Below are 17,994 nucleotides of genomic sequence, written 5' to 3' on the forward strand. Positions count from 1 at the left end.
GTGTACCATGGAGAGCATTCTGGTTGGTTGGTTGTATCACTGCCTGGTATGGAGGCGCCAACTCTCAGGACAAGAATAAACTCCAGAGGATTGTTAACTCAGCCTGCAACATCACAGGCACCAGACCTCACTCCATTGAGGACATCTACATGAGGCGGTGTCTTTTAAAAAAAAACAAGTCTCTATTCTCAAAGACCACCACCACCCAGGTCATGCCCTTTTCACTCTGCTACCATCAGGGGAAAGGTACAGGAGCCTAAAGGCAAGCACTCAGCGGCACAAGGATGGCTTCTTTCCTGCTACATCAGATTCCTGAATAATCAGTGAACCAAAGACACTGCCTTCCTTTTTTTAATTTTTTTTTGAGTAATATCGTAAGATTGTTCGAAACATTTGCACTGATGTGATGTTGCCACAAAACACAGAATTTCATGACTTGTTCATGACAATGAATTCTAATTCTGAAAATTGTATTTGGACTAGTCCATTGCAATTTTTTTCAGCCAATCTTTGTTGGCTCTACTTTATAGATACTTCTTTTTCCCCCAAGTTTATTTTTCTTGATTTCCTTTGTTTTGTTTTCCATTTTACAGGCAGGTATGATAGGTTATGTAACAAATATTTTTTTAACGTGGAATCTTTCAATTTATTGTCAAGCAGTAGAGTACAAAAATCTTTTGAAAGCTATTGGTATTTATCAATTAAAGTTATAATTAATTTCCAAGCATCATGCATCAGGAAATATTTCAAGTCTTAGAAGTAGAGATGAAAGTTACATGAATGGAACAAGGAATGAGGGATTGGGATCCTTGAAATAGAATTAAAGTCTAGTAGATTGCTGAAAATCATAAATTATTATTATTTTATTTCCCATATTTCTTCTTTCTTTGGCTTGGCTTCGCGGACGAAGATTTATGGAGGGGGTAAAAAGTCCACGTCAGCTGCAGGCTCGTTTGTGGCTGACCAGTCCGATGCAGGACAGGCAGACACGATTGCAGCGGTTGCAAGGGAAAATTGGTTGGTTGGGGTTGGGTGTTGGGTTTTTCCTCCTTTGCCTTTTGTCAGTGAGGTGGGCTCTGCGGTCTTCTTCAAAGGAGGCTGCTGCCCGTTTACCAAACCACAATAAGTAGCTTAGTTTTCCATTCTACTTTTGCAATCCAAATCTTAACAGCAGGTAGTGTAATCATTTGCAAATAACAATAGCCAAGTAGTGTTGGGTATGAAGAAAGTACAAAAACAGTGTGGGGAATAGAGGAAAGTATTAGAAAATACACTGCAAAGGTATAGTCTTTTGCCAGTCAAATTCAAATCTGATAAAATTGGAGAAGAGACCATTCTTGGAACTGGAGGTTCATGTTCTCAGGCACATGCATCTTCCACCTGACTGAAGTGGGGGTGGGGAGGAGACAGTGGAGAGAAGAAAGGGTGACCAGGGTTAGATGATTCCTTTAATATTTTAGCAGATTTTCTGAGAATTTGTAAGCCCCTTTCACACTTGCATCCCACTAAATTGGCCGCTCAATGGCCCGGGATAGGAATGGGGGGTTTGCCTTTTCACACTTGACCACTCCTAACTGAGACACTGAGCGCTTTCACACTTGCAAGGAGCCATCCCCGGGGTTAGGTCTGTTCTTCCGTCTACTGGTGATGTCATGATGCATCGAGCGATGGTGGAACCTGCCCTCAATCCTGATTAATGTATTATGATCTTATATTTGAACAAAATTAATCATGTCTAATTATAACCTAATTAAGCTTTATGTACAGCACAGTACGAGCCCTTCAACCCCTATATAAAGCTTTATAAGGGACTGTGGGAAAGTGCTCAATTTATCTAGTATGGGAAAGTTTGTAGCACTATAGCGCACAATTTATATAGTGTGGGAAAGTTGGTAGCATTATAAAGTACAATTTATAAATACCATGGGAGAAAGCAAGGGCGGACCTGCTCTCACAGAATTCCATGTGGCAGAGAAAGGGCTGTATGCCCGGCTGCAGGCTTGGAGCATTCATAGAGGAGTTTCTCTGCCATACAGCACTGTGGGAAGTCAGGTCCACTGTTACTTTTTTCCCCACGGTCTTTATAAATTGTGCGCTATAGCACTACCAATTTTCCCACGTTGTTTAAAAAATGTCCATATTGCTATTTATTTTTTTTTCTCTCTCTCTCCCTCTCTCTCATACTGCAACTTTCCCATGGCAAAGTTTATATCTTCATTTTAATCTTCCTTCATGTTCCTGCGTTGGGTAAACTTATACCTCTCATTTTGTTCATTTTTGATTGGTCACAGTGTTCGAGCTACCGAAAGAAAATAGACACACACCGAGAGCAGTTCAGTTTATACAAGTCTTTATTACTAAATCTAAAGCTGAATTCACACTACAACATGCAAGCCCTTCCCAATTATACTTATCAATGCCTGGACTGGTCCCAACTGCCAAAGCGAGGCGATGACTACACACTTGTAGTAGGTTGTCTGGACGCCGGTAGCAGCTTCTTACCAAACCTTGGTTTGGAATCTTGAAGTTCTTCTTGCTGAGAGATGTTGCCACCTCTTGGAGAGTCTCAAACTTCAGCAGTGGGACCATGGCTTATATTACCCAAAAGTTGTTTACTTCAGATCTTATCTCTTTGAACAAATTATTTAATCAACTTCAAGGTCTCCTGACAGTCTGTGACCAACAAAAGACAACTGCATCTCTTCGCCTCATTGTGTAAATTGGATTATGTCTTCTGATGCAACTGCATCCCTTCTTCCATTAGCTGGTCTAAATCTTCCATTACACTGTGCTCATGCAAAAACTTGGGTCATTTCAAACCCACATTACAATTACCCCTTTCACACTTGCTTGATTGCATTGCCGGCATCTGCAGACGCTGGGGATTGTACTAGAGCTCGAGGCTGTCAATCCCTGGTGTGGGATGATGTCATCTGACGCCAGCTTTGAGCTGATTTTGCTTTCACACTAGACACTTTAAGGGCCGATTGGCGGTTAATTCCTGGGATCATTTGCAAGTGTGAAGGGGCTAATGAGTGAGATCATTTGCGGGAATGGGGTGGTTCTTATGTTGGCTTGAGCTGTGTTTACCACTCTGTAATTCCTTGCAGTGTTGAGCAGAACATTTTCCATACCAGGCTGGGATGATGTTCTGTGGTACACCTGTAAAAGTCAATTAAGGGAGAAAAACTGTTTCCTTTAGTAAATGGATCAGTAACAAGAATGTATGATTTAAGGAGAAGGGGTAGATCCCTGTGTCAGAAACTGGTTTCTGAAGTTTTCAAACAGAAGTGAAGTATTTTCCTTAATTTCTCACCTGAAATGCACTTCAGAATGGGATGATGGAGGCAGATTCATTGGTAGCACAAAAGGATAATTGACTTAATACATTGTGAAAAGTAGTTTGTTAAAGAAATTGAAGGAGTGGACCAGTGGAATTAATAAGATCGAAACACTATTTAGCCCAAGACCATTGTGCCATCAAAGACAGTGGAACTAATCCAGCTCTCCTGCCTGCCTGAGCCCAGTAATTCTTATTGCTTTCTACCCATGGCACTATTAGTATCAGTGTCTATATTGGGATATTTAAGTCTGCAGCTGATCATTTGTATTTATTGTGCTTCATAGAACTACACAGTCACTCTGGTGCTTGCCATGGTCCTCTCGGTCTGCACAATAATACCATATTGTGTTTAAGTGCTGAAGAACCAATGCAAACATAATCTGCCAACTCCAGCACTGCACCATTCAATATTTTAACATTTTATACCCTGTGTGATGATAATTGTTTGCTGGAAAGAGTTTTTTTTGCGTTGTGAATTAAATTTGTTGTTTCTTCAAGGGTCCGAGTGCCAGCGCTTATGTAACCTACATACGGTCTGAAGATGCACTAAGAGCAATACAGTGTGTAAATAATGTGGTGGTGGATGGCAGGACACTTAAGGTAAGAAATTGCTTTTCTTACCTGTGGCAACAAACATTTCTTGGCATGTTTCAGATCTCTAAGTTTCCTTGAGTCTTCAGTTGCAAAGCAATAGCTTTTCACAAATTGAAGTGTATATGAAATAAATATCAGTAAATATGCAGTTTTTGAGAGATATGCCACATAGTTAGTGCAGAAGCATGTTTTGCCATGAAAATAAACTTACAAAGTTGTTCACTTTGAGTTTGTTCACGATTGCTGGCCTATGACTAATTAATCAAACAACATAAACTGCCATTTGTTTTGCTGGATATTAAAATTTATACCAAATATCATTACAACGTTATGCAAATTGATTTATCTTTACTATCTTTCCCATATAACAGTTATAAAACTCTCAAATTTGAGTATAGGGGGAAGTATTGATAATAAGTTTGTACATCGCCATCAAAATTATTGCTGCAACCAAATGGATGTTTTTTTTTTAAAAAAAAAACTGAAGTATACAATAAATGACCCTAGTCTGGAAATAGATAATAAATATAAAAGATAATCTTTAGTTACAGTTAATGGAAAAAAAAGTAAATAGTTCTGATGGGCCATTCAGTGGTTAGGGTGGTAAGGGGAAGTTAAGAACCTAATAATTGTTGTTCAAAACTGCTCTTGAAGAGTGAATGACCATGCACTTGGGAGTGATACATGGATGTTGGGAGAGAGCAGGGCAGTGGGATCAGTGTGGGGACTAACACAGGGCTGTGGAGAGAGAGCGGGGTAGTGGTATCAGTGTGGGGACTGATAGAGAGCTGTGGAGAGAACAGGAAGGGGGCATGTATCCAACATCCAGTGTTCTTTATCAAAATAAATGTCAGTCTGACCAGAGCCTTGTTTTGAAATTTTAAGACTGATTTAAATGTCTATATTTCTGTCTTGTTTATATTTTGCAAAAGCAAAAACCTTGGATATTGTGAGTCTTGAAATTATTTGCAGTTTTCATCCATTAAGGATCAGGGTTTGATCCAGGCCTTGTGATGTTTCTCAATGAATCTTAATTTATCAGTTACAGCTAGGTATAAAAAACAATGTTGATGTGTGCAATCACTGACTTTGTTTTTCCTCTTTCAAGGCATCTTTAGGCACAACAAAGTATTGCAGTTATTTCCTAAAGAATATGCAATGTCCCAAACCAGACTGTATGTATTTGCATGAGCTTGGGGATGAAGCAGCCAGCTTCACTAAAGAGGAGATGCAGGTAGGTTCATAATTTAAAGGTGAAGAAGCAACGTTTCAAAAAACAGTTTTTGAAAATCAAAAAACTGAATGTGTTGGAAGTCTGAAATAAATTCTGAATACTGGAGATAGCTAGCAGGTCAGACATGCGTGTGGGGGAAAGGAAGAGAAAATACATTGCTACAGGTATGCGCTGCTTAATGTCCAATCGGGCAACGTTCGACTGCATATACGTCCGTGGTCCTATATTTATTCATTACCACGAGCAAATCCGCAGCAATTTAGAAAAAGTGATTGCTAGCTATATCCAAACTGATCCAACTGCCCCACTCTCCCAACAGCCCTGTATCAGTCCCAACTAATCTCATTGCCCCCCCTGTTCTCTCCACAGCTCTCTGATACCACTACCCCACTCTCTCCACAGCCCTGTGTTAGTCCCCACACTGATCTCACTGCCCTGCTCTCTCCCAACACCCATGTATCACTCCCAACTAATCCCACTGCTCTGCACTCTCCCCGCAGCCCCATATCAGTCCCCACACTGATCCCACTGCCCCATGCTTTCCCCACAGCCCCATGTCGGTCCTCTCACTAATCCCACTGCCACACTCTCTCCCTATAGCCCATTGTCAGTCCCCACACTGATCCCTACTTGCAAATAAAAAGTTTTACAGGTATGCTACAGTCTCTCATCTAGCTTTGCAAAATATATAAAACGGTGTTTGCATAAAGTCCACATCACTTAACGCTCAGTTTCACAGAATGTATCATGTATTTCCCTTTTCTTCACCCATTGAGAACATCCAGTGTTCTTTATCAAAATAAATGTCAGTCTGACCAGAGCCTTGTTTTGAAATTTTAAGACTGATTTAGATGTCTATATTTCTGTCTTGTTTATATTTTGGAAAAACAAAAACCTACAAACGATTTTCCGGCAGGTATGAACTTCAACTCGGATATTGTGAGTCTTGAAATTATTTGCAGTTTTCATCCATTAAGGATCAGTGAGGGGATATGAACAAACACTGAGATATCTTACCCATGAAATACATGTTAAATCAAGGTTTCAGTTGATAGCATGTTAGCCCGTTATTTCCATTGCCCTTTGTCTTTTTGCAATAATCTGATTCTTTATCATTTAAAACATATCTTTCAGGAACGGTAAAAATAGTGATCTGTTCCTTCCTCCCGCAAAAAATAGTTTGCACAATATTGATTTCAAATAATTGCGTGTATTAGACTTATTCTGGTAACACTGGGGTCTTATTTTTGCTTTCATTGTAGTTTATGAATGGAGCTTCAAACACGATGTTCAGATTTGTTTTGAAAGCTAGATTTCATTTTGGAGCAGGATGTGTTAGGGCCTGTTTTAACCTCACTTTAAGAATCATAATGATTGTTCTTGGAAGGATGGTTTAGAGTTGGACTCCAGATAAATTATTCAAGAGTGCCCTCAAGTGGACACCTGCATTTCTCTCGGTCATCCTCTCACAGTTTTTAAAATGCCAGAGACTAGATTCAGATGATCCTTTTGATCTGTTTTGATTTAGTTCACAATATTTGCACGAATCTTGAGATGTTTCAGATTAATATGTTTTCCTCACTCAAATTGAGGATTAAAGTTTCTCCGTAGCATAGTGGGACTACCTGATTTAATTTTTGTGGTTGAATGTGGATGTATCTGGTTAACCATATAATCATATAACCATTTATGGAGCGGAAACAGGCCATGTTGGCCTTTCGAGTCCGCACCGGTTCACTGATTTTGTACGCCCTCTTCAGGCATTGGTCCCGGTAGATCTTCATTCAATAACGATGGACGAATTCAATGCAGGTGGAATCAGTCGTTCTCTTGCCAGTTTGGATCTTGTATTTCTGCGCACTGATGTTGTTTCTGATGAGATTCTGAGTGATGGTCAAACCAAGAACATATAATTTTATTTAATTCTTTTTAAAATTTCCCTGGTACCGGACTCGAAATTGATTGAAACAAATACTAAATACGTGGATATATATTCATTTTAATACAATTTTCTTGACCAATTAATGTCAATGGTAGATCCTTCCATCAATTTAAGAAGTCAGCATTGAGTCTCCTGTCAATCATCAACAAAGTATTGGGAAATATAATTGTGTTCTCAAATGACACTTATTTGTTTGTTGACATGAAGGAACTCTCATTTAGTTTAGTGGAGTTGTATGTTTGAGAAATTATCAAAATTTGAGCTTTTGAGTAAGAATAGATGGAGTACTTTATGGAAAGGGGCACCCAAATGTGTGACCGTTCATGTCTGCTTGCATTTTTACAGCAAGTCAAGTCAAATTGTTTCCATTTTGGTGCCACAGATCCTTCCTGCACATAGGTGACTAGGTTAGATGTGGAGGGATGATAGAATATACCCTTGACACCAAGGAGACTTGTGATGAGATGTGGCAAGATAACATATTGGCGAGGTCAAACTCTGCAATAATCTGACAGGATTTGACAGGAGGCAAAGCTTGGGGGCACAGTTAATACTTGTGTCAAATCTCAGGTTTTTTATTGCAGTTTCTAAATGACTTAAATTCATGAACATTTAACTTGGCTTTTGTTGCAATAGGATTTGAGTATAAGTAAAGCTTTGTTACCACAAATTCTGGTGAGCACACACGCACGTAATGTGTGCAGATCTGGTGCCCATATGAAGGTAGTTTATATAAGAGGAAATGCAGTAATAGTTCACCAAATTGGTCTCTGTGGTGATAAGTTATTGAACATTAAAACATGAAGAAATTGGATTATACTTAAGTTTAGAAGAGCGAGAAGTGAATTAATTGAAAGAGGTGGGGGCAGAAGGGAAAAAATCTTGGAGGCTAGAGATAAATGATGTTTCTGGACTGTTTGGTGGTGATGGTTCCAGGCGTCATCAATAAGTTGTGATTAGAAGAAATCTCAAAAATTTCAAATAACTAAAAGAATTCTGAAGATGCATAAGTTATCAGACCATAAGGCATATGCTATTCAGCCCATCGAGTCTGCACCGCCATTTTCCCACTCACCCCACTGCCGGTCTTCTCCCCAAAACCTTCAATACCATGGCTAATCAAGAACCTATCAATCTGTACCTTAAATACACCAAATGACTTGGCCTCCACAACCACCTGTGGCAACAAATTCTACAGATTTACCATCTTCTAACTAAAGAAATTCCTCTGCATTTCTCTTTTTAGCAGATGCCTGAGGATGTGGCCTCATGTCCTAGACTCTGCCACCCTGGGAAATAACCTTTCTACATCTACTTTCTCCATGCCTTTCAACATTCAAAATGTTTCCTAAATTCTAACGAGTACAGGCCAAGAGCAGTCAAACAATCCTTGTATGATATTCCTTGTGAACCACCTCTGAGCCCTCTCCAATGTCAGTATGTCATTTCTTACATGAAGTAGCCCAAAACTGTTCATAAGTGATATCAGTGCTTTCCAAAGCCTCAACACTTCATTCCTGCTTTCTATTCTATTCCCTTTAATGTGAATCCCAGCATTGCATTTGCTTTCTTCACTACCAACTCAACATGTAAGTTTACCTTCAGGCTATCCTGTACAAGGACCCCCAGATCCCTTTGCACCTGTGTACTTTCAGTTTTCTCCCCAAAGTGCAGGACCATACACTTTTTGACATTGTCTTTCATTTTCCACTCTCTGCCTATTCTCCTAATCTGACCAAGTTCTTTTGCAACCTTCCTATTTCCTCAACATGGATGCTCCGAGGCTGTGCATATTCAACACAAATCAATATGCATGTCAGTATTGAGGATTTGAGGTTTGTGTAGGAAGGTGGTGCTGAAGTAAAAACTTAGCCACTATATCGCTGAATGGCAGAGCTGGTACGAAGGGCAGAATGGACACTGATTAGTATTGACTGTAAGAAATTAAGGAGTCAGTGATGCAGAAATCATGTTGATTAGAAAATGGATTTGAAGTGGAGGTTCAACTAAGTCTGAATATCACAGAGCAGAACCAGGCCATGCCAACCCAAGTTGTCTCTGCAAGCTACTTGCATTTGCCTTTACTCAACCATATCCTTTTAAACCTTTATTATCCATGTACCAGTTTATCTGTCCTTTAAACATGCATGTTTCTATGTCTGCCGCTTTCCATATGCCCACCACCTTAGGTCTCTTTTAAATCTTTCCCATCTCTCTTTCAATCTCTGCTCTCCAGATTCAGGTTCCTGTCCAATGAGAAAAGACCATGACTATTAATCTTGTCTATACCCCTCATATTTTTACAAAATTTAAGTTTCCCCCTTGGCGTTCTTCACACCTGGAAAATATCCCAGTCCCTTCAACCTCCACTTAAGATTCAAGCACTTTTGTCCCAGTAACGTCCTTTTGAAACTTTTCTGCACCCTTGCTTAACAATAGCTCTTCTGTAACTGTTGTAAGTTGTCCCTGCTCCTACACTCATTGCCCTGACCATTGAAGACAAGTGTGCCAATATCACCTTCACCACCTTGAAGACCTGCTGAGCCAGATCCTGTTCTGCAATGCTCTCCAAGGCCCTGCCAATCACTGTGCAAGTCCTGCCCTGGTTTAACCAACCAAAGTGCAACACCTACATTATCAGTTAAATTCCATCTGCCATTACACGGCCCACCTTCTCAGTAATTTCAGGTAACTTTCACTATATCATCAATTTTGATGTCATCTGCAAACATATGAACCACACTAATATAAATGGCTCACAGTGGACCAAGCACCAATCCATGCAGCACTTCACTAGCCAAAGACTTCCAATCGTTCTGAACAACGCCCCACCTTCTGACTTCTACCATCAAGCCATTTCTGTATCAAGTTGGTCAATGAGCCCGAGATACGACTAATCTTCTGGATCAAGTTGTGATCTAAGTGAACAATCTGACATCAAACAACCTATTTCTCATCCAGTTTCTCATGTCTTATATGGCCCTTGTATTCTGTGGTGGGGCCGATGGCATGGGAAGTTGGTTCTTTCACTTCCCATGATCTCTCCTGCTCATGACCCTCAATTGCAATTAATTTTATAATGTGTCCAACTATAGCCATTGTTTCATTTAATGGGTATAAAAAGCTCTAGTACTTTGTGATTCTGTCCATAAGCCCCTTACTTTCCACTTGGTTTCCTTTCACAGGCAGGGAAACATCAAGAATATGAACAGAAGCTGCTCCAGGAACTTTATAAAATGAATCCCAACTTTTTGCACCAATCGTCCAGCACCGTCGACAAAAATAAGAACAAAGTAGTTACACAGCAGAGGTATGATGCATAAGTACAGTCCTGTCCTATTTTATTTGCATTTGTGTTAAGATGCTAGCTTTCCTTTTTATTCTCCTTGGAAATTTCAATGAAATTCAGTCTTCACTGTAGTTTAAGTACTTCATTATTTTCAAAACCAACCCACCAGTGTCTTGGGTGATTGATATATGTAGCAAATGTGCTTTATAAAACAAATTGGCCTGATTACAAAAAGCAACTCGTATTCCATTGTAAATGCCAATGTCGTGGATTCTCAGAGCTTGTGATGCTGCCTTCAGGGCAGGGGACAGGATGGCACAAAGATCTGCCAGGGCTGAACTCTACTGTGCAAAGTGGGGGTACACACAGCCAGCTGTGCGACATTGGCAACACTAGGCCCGTGGCAAGGTATCAAGACTATAGCACAAGTCAATCTTGCGAGTTAAAGATGATGATTCCCTTTTTGGACAGACTGAACATCATCTATGTATGGTTTGACGAGAAGAACAGGATCATGCTGAAGAAAGCTCAATGAGTCTCCCCCCCCCCCCCCCCCCGTATAGCTGCGGCCGAGGTAAGGAGAACCTTATCCACGGTGAACCCAGACAATGCGGCAGGACCACACTACATACCTGGTCGGGTATTGAAGGACTTGCACAGACCAATTGCTGGAAGTCTTTACAAATATCTTCATTACCTTACCATTACATTGTTCCCGTAGGGTTCAAGACAGCCACCATCATCCTGGTACCCAAGTGGGCAACCATAACACGTCACAATGACTGCCACCCTATGACACTGACTTCCACCATTATTAAATGTTTTGGGTGTCTGGTGATGGAACCCATCAAAGCACAACTCCCAGAGACACTGGGCACATTTTAACTTGCCTGTAGAAGAAACCATTCCACAGATGATGCTGTAGCCTTATTCTTCACTCCATCCTGACCCTTGTACGCCAGGCTGCTGTTCATCAACTTGAGCTCTACTTTTAATACGATCATTCCCAGAGGCTGTGGAGAAGCTGTCCTTGCTGGGATTCAACACCCCTCTCAATAACCTGATTCTGGACTTCCGAATGAAAAGACCATGGTCTGTCCAGGTCAGTCACAGAACGTTGAGCTCCATCACGCTGAGCACTGGCTGTGTGCTCACCCCGCTCCTGTTCATACTACTGATCCCTTGACTGCATTTCCAGATTCCATTGTCATCAAGTTTGAAGATGACTTAACAGTAGATGGCCTCATAAAACATAGAACAATACAGCACAGTACAGGTGTTTTGGCCCTTTATGTTGTGTCGACCTATATATTCCTTCCAAAAAAAGTACTAGACCCTCTATTTTTCTTTCATCCATGTGTCTGTCCAAGAGTCTCTTAAATGCCCCAAATGTTTCAGCCTCCACCACCATCCCTGGCAAGGCAATCCATTCACCACAACCCACAGCTCTGCTTTTTTTTAAAAAAAACAACTTAACCCTGATGTCTCCCTGAAACTTCCCTCCTTTCACTTTATACCTGTGTCCTGTGGTATTTGCTAATTTGCTAATCTTACCCTGGGAAACAGATGCTGGCTATCCACCCTATCTATGCCTCTCATAATCTTGTAGATCTCTATCAAAACTCCTCTCATCTTTCTATGCTCCAAAGAGAAAAGTCCCAGCTCTGCTAACCTCGCCTCACAAGACTTGTTTCCCAATCCAGGCAACATCCTGGTAAATTTCCTCGACAATCTCTCTACAGCTTCCTATAATGAGGTGACCAGAACTGAACACAATACTTTAAGTGTGGTTTCACCAGAAATTTGTAGAGCTGCAACATGACCTTTCCTAAATTCAATCCCCCATCAATTAATCCCATCATCCCATAGACCTTCTTAACCATCATATTACTCTGTGTGGTAACTTTGAGGGATGTAGAGATTTGAAGCCCAAGTCCCTCTGTTTATCCACACTCTTAATTAACCCTGTGCTCAGCCTTCTTGTTTGTTCTTCCAAAATGCATTACCTCACGCTATCTGCCACTTTTCTGCCCAACTCTGCATTCTTTCTATATCCTCTTGTAACCTTTGACAACCTTCAGCTCCATCCATAACTCCTCCAACTTTTATGGAGTTTGCAAAATTACCCATCCTTCCACCTCTTCATCTAGATCAGTGGTTCTCAACCTTTTTCTTTCCACTCACATACCACTTTAAGTAATCCCTATGCCATAGTAATGATTAGTAAGGATGTGTGGGTGGAAAGAAAAAGTTTGAAAAACCACAGTTTTAATCGTCCCTCATGGACTCGTTATGTGCACGATTTCAGAACTCCAAAGGAAATGGGCAGTGACCATTTCTCTCAAGCAAAATACTTCAGGAACAATTGGGTCTAGAGCAATGGTTCTCAGCCTTCCCTTTCCACTCACCTCCCACCTTACTAATCACAGAGCACTGATGGCATTAGGATTACTGAAAGGGGTAGGTGTGTGCAAAAAAGGTTGAGAACCATTGATCGAGATCATTTATAAAACATCACAAAGAGCAGGGTCCCAGCACAGATCAACCACAACGATGAATTGCACTGCAGAGAAGAAGTGGACAATCTCGTGACATGGTGTGAGTGGAACAGCCTGAGCCTCATCACGGACAAGGCAAAGATGATGATTGTGGACTTCAGGAGGACCAGGAATGATCACCCTTCACTACACGTCAACAATCTGTAGTGGAGAGCACCAAGTTCCTTGCAGTTCACTTAACTAGTGACCGATCATGGACACACAATGTCTCCTTAGGAGTCAGGAAGGCACAATAGCAACTGCAATTCCTGAGAAGACTAGAGTGAGCAAGGCACGTCCACATTCTACAGGAGCTCTATCAAGAGCATCCTGCCCGGCTGCATTATGGTATGGTTGCTGCAGAGAAATAGATCGGAGGTCAATCTGCAGGACCATAAGAGTGGCAGGGAGGATCACTGGAGTCTTCCCCTTTCCCCCCCCAACCCCGCCCATCTCTTCCATCGATGTGACCTACCAGGATCGTTGTCTGAAGGTGTGCAAAATCATTGAGGTCCCCTTCCATCCTGCACCCCTTTCAGCTGCTCCCGTCAGGAAAGAGATACAGGAGGATCAGACCCTGCACCACCAGACTGAGGAACAGTTTCTTCCCACAGACAGTGAGTGCTGAACCACCAAAGGAACTGCTCACATTAACCATCTAAGGCTCTCGTATTTAAGAAAAAATATTTATTACTTTTGTATCTATGAATACTTATCCTGCATATGTATTGTTTGTATTCTGTTATGTCTGTGTGGGTGCATTTTTTTTGCACTAATGACTGGAGAAAGCTGTTTTGTCAGGTTGCACTTGTGCAATCAGATGACAATAAACTTGACTTGTTTCCTCTTCTACGTTGAACAGCATTGCCACAAATTGTATCTATGCTTGCTCTCGGAATCATCTTGCCTTCTCCTTAAATGTTGTGACTTCCACTGATGACAGCACATTGAAAAGGCTAATATATGAGGATGTGGGAAATTTTAGGATGATAGACAACAGCCCCATCTATGTGTATCAGTTTTCCATGTTTTATGTCCACTGAATGACCTATAATTTATGACTCGTACAGATATGAGGGGAGGTTTGGCCGTTTTGATTTTTCAGAACCTTTTCAAGTTAATTGATTGATTATGCCTTTAATGAGCTGGCTGATGTTTGTTTCAGAAGCATATTTTGTTTTATGAAAAAAGTAAGATTTAACTATGACCACAACAGAGTTGTTCATTGTGATTTTTTTTTTTGAATATATGGTCAAGCTCGGTGACATGCAACAAAGTTGATGGAATACCACCCATAATTCTTTCAAGACACTAACTTTAATCGGCAATATATGTGGTTAAATTGCATTGCATTGTTTGGGCCAACAAAATCTTGAAGTAAATCAATCTCAGTATTTACCAAGCAACAATTTAAAAATAGTACAACATTCTGTCATTGCGATAATTAAATACTACTGTTAAATTTAAATTTAGACATACAGCACAGCAACAGGTCCTTTTCGGCCCACATGCCCAATCACACCCAATTGACCTACAACCCCCAGTACATTTTGAATGATGGGGGGAAAAAAACTGCAGCCCCCAGGTGAGAACCCCACACAGACTCCTCACAGCGTGGAATTCAAACCCCGGTCCTGATCGCTGGTGCTGTAACAGCATTGCTATAACCATTACGCTAACCATACCACCTTACTGAATTGTGCACTGGAATGAAATGTTGCTAATTCCGTTTTACAAAAGAATAGTTTTAAGATCAAACTTATGCCCTTAAGAATTGTATTACAATAAAATGTTCATAAATGATGTTGAGTATTATTTAGTGGAGCATGATGGCACTGCTGTTCGTGCTATTCTAGGGACCCCAAATTGATCTGACCTTGGTTGCTGTTGGTCTGATGTTTACATTTTTTCCTCCTGATTGCGTGAGTTTCAAGATTCAAATTTCCTTTGTCATCTAATGCCTGTAGTGCAGAACATGTAATATTACACAAAATTGCCTTCTGTTTGCTCTCAGACAACAGAGTTGCCATTAGTGTTGCCCGGTCCCCTTACACTATGAAAAAAGAGAAGCAAAAGAGTCCCCTCAGAATCACTGAGTGTGGATTCGCCTCCAGTGCTCCCACAGCCTCTGCAGTTGCACAGAATTGGAGATGATCCAACAGTAACCCACTCAGTATGCTGGTTTCTTCCCGCAACCCAAAGGTGTTGATAGGTTAATTGACCACTGTAACTTAGTCAAGGTGAGGATAACTAACAAAAGTGTCAAAGGAGAGTAGATGGGCATGTGACAGAGTAAGGGTTTTAGGACCACAGGGCAATGAGGGTGAATTGGACTGATGACTGCTGGGCTGATACCCAGCCTGGACCTTGTAAGCCATGCTGAGATAGACCACCATTCAAATGGGAAAAAGCATTTTGTTTTCTTAAAATGACTGACAAGGAACACATGACAAAAGTTGTAAGCACTTAATGCCCATTGAAACCTCTCATTGATTTACTGCTTTGGATGATGAAACCTCAATGTGTGTGGCTGATAACTTTCTTGATTCAATCTGTGGTTGGTGCATGATTCTCAAGAGTATCTGTTTCAAATGACTGATCAAATATTTCTAAGCTAGGGTTTTTATTTGAAGCTTTTCTGTTCAGACCAATCATTCCCAAAATGGGGGGTGGTGGAAAGATCCAAGGGGGGCGGTGAGGAAAAAGGGGTCGGTCGGGGAGGTGATGAATAAGGGAGTGGTCCAAACCTTCAGTCTTGTTCACTCTACTGCAAAGTTTAATGAAGAATCCAGTGCAGTAATTTTCTGGCATCGCAATCTCCAGAAGGGTTGTCAGTTGTCATGGCCAGACTCGGGGTGGCAGTAGTGAGCAAAATAGACGGTGACAAAGTGGTCTCTCGAGAGCTGGCCTTGGGGGCCACCGTGTTGTATTTGGCTTCAGCTTTTTAATATGTTGAGAGTGAACAGGAGGAGGAGGGAGGGTGGACGGAGTTGGGGAGGGATCGAGCACAGGGGGCTCAGGAGGAAAAGGTGCTGGCTGAAGAATGAGAGGCAGAAGTGAGAGGCAGTGAGTGGGCGAGGGAGAAGAATGTGTTCGTTATATATGTGTGGGGGGCTGGGGCCCTTGGGATGTGGCCTGGGAGCCAAGGGGGTAGCAGCCCGAAACATGTTTCGGAATCACAGATTTAGACTTAATCAAGATAATCTTTTGCAAGCATGATTGCAACATTTGAGACCTGCACACACTATTGGGACAAGTTGTACTCAGTATGAAGATGGTCACATGGTCAGGTAGCACCTGTTCTGATAATTGTATTTCAACTTGGCTTAAAGGCTTTTTCCCTGTGCATGGGAGTAAATGGCCTGATGTTTTAAACCAAACAGTACCAAGATGCAGATGCATCTTGCATTCATATCCAATTGTTCCAATTTTTACTAAAAGCAAGGTGTAACAGAAATGTTAAATTTCAGAAGACTTGGAATTAGGATGTGGCTTCATTGGAACTGACAGCTTGTATATGGCCACAATTTCTTTCCTTTCACTCAACTTATTCCCAGTTGAGAATGAGATTCTGATATTCCTCTAATCTTAATTAGTCTAGTTTACATTGGAAGCAAAAACTTGCTTTTTATTTTGGTGCTGTGCTTTGATAACTGATGTTTTACAGATATTAGCTGAACAGATGCCTTGCATGCTGAGCTTCAGAGAATAATAACATTTCCAAAAGGTGTAATTTAAGTCCTTTTAGTTTTCAAGGGGGAAAGGAGCTAATTGCATCCCACTTTCCAGTCTTCCATTCATAGCCTTGGGATGCTTGCAAAGCATGCCCAGTGACTAACCAGAAGGCAGGAGGTTTGTAAAACCAATTAGTGAATAGCATGGTTATTGACCTGCCAGCTAATTTAACTGGCCCTTTAACTGGCCATTCAATTTTATATGCCTTAATCAAATATTTCCTCTGCTAATTATAAAGGAAGCAACCCTCATCTGCTCAGTCATTCCTCAGAGCTGCCATTCTCCATGGTCCACCTCGTGTTTTACACAATTCATACATAGCCTCTCTCCCTCTTCATTCTACTCTTGGCCACCTGGATTACTTGCTCTGTTTTCATCAAAAATCTGTCTACATGCAATCCAAGTACTTATTGTCCCTCTGTGCTTATCAATATCCAACCAATGATTTTGCTTTCTATTTGTCTTTTTTGCCTATTTTCATTTATTGACCAGAATGAATTCACTTTACTACCATGTTGACCAATTCATTTGATACTTCCCTGCAGTTGTTTATTTTTCCTGACTCTTAACTGCATGGTCGTCTTTTTTCTATTATTTACAGTCTGCACCTTCTATTGTTCTAAATCATTTTAAAAGGTTTCCTGATCGAACATAAACCATGTCCTTCCTGCTCTTAGCAGCAAAAACAATTGTTTGCTGCAAGGTATACTGTCTTGATCTTTTTTGAGTTCCAATCTAATTTTGGTGTATTATCTAGTTGATAGCGAATCACATCTGAAAATGTACTCTGAGCTCATCAAAATTTTAATGCAGTTAAAATGAGTTGCTATAAAATATTAGGCTCTCCTCTTGTTGCCCACAGTACTTCTTTCCAATGGACTTGTAGAAAGAGCCTGAAGATATTGTGAGCATTGACCACATAAAATTGCCTTTCTGGAAAATGTTTTGCTTTTGGCAAGTTATGCTACCAGCTGTCCTTTGTGCATTTGTAAAAGTTGTATTCATTTTTGCAAAGGGAAATGTGGTGCTGAACAAGATTCTGAGTAGATTAAAAATTTTTCTTTGTGATTTGTGATCGAAGTTAAAGTGTTGAACATATAATGAACTAAAAAAAAATTCTGCACTATCTTCTAGTTGAAAAATAGTCAACAATGACTAACCTGAAGAATCGTCCATTTTAAGTCTGTTAGGATTTTTGTTATTCTAGATTTCGGCACTGTCAGTGTTGGATCAGAAAATGAGCTCGTCTTACTCGGGGCAACTTTTTGAGTTGGACTTTTAACACCTGAACCATATTTGTGCACCATTGCAGGTGCATCA

At 40.7% G+C, this 17,994-nt stretch overlaps 1 protein-coding gene across 12 annotated transcripts in view; it reads left to right on the forward strand.

Annotated features, from left to right (window-relative positions):
- Window positions 1–17,994, forward strand: part of cnot4b (CCR4-NOT transcription complex, subunit 4b) — a 182,259-nt gene that overhangs the window by 104,569 nt on the left and 59,696 nt on the right. For all 12 annotated transcript variants that reach the window (XM_069903203.1, XM_069903206.1, XM_069903207.1 and 9 more), the window contains 3 exons: window positions 3,842–3,943; window positions 5,046–5,171; window positions 10,299–10,423. In XM_069903203.1, the coding sequence (XP_069759304.1) occupies window positions 3,842–3,943; window positions 5,046–5,171; window positions 10,299–10,423 (353 nt within the window). The remainder of the gene's footprint in view (window positions 1–3,841; window positions 3,944–5,045; window positions 5,172–10,298; window positions 10,424–17,994) is intronic.

This window comes from Narcine bancroftii, chromosome 11, assembly GCF_036971445.1.
Source record: "Narcine bancroftii isolate sNarBan1 chromosome 11, sNarBan1.hap1, whole genome shotgun sequence".
Classification (NCBI taxonomy): Eukaryota; Metazoa; Chordata; class Chondrichthyes; order Torpediniformes; family Narcinidae; genus Narcine; species Narcine bancroftii.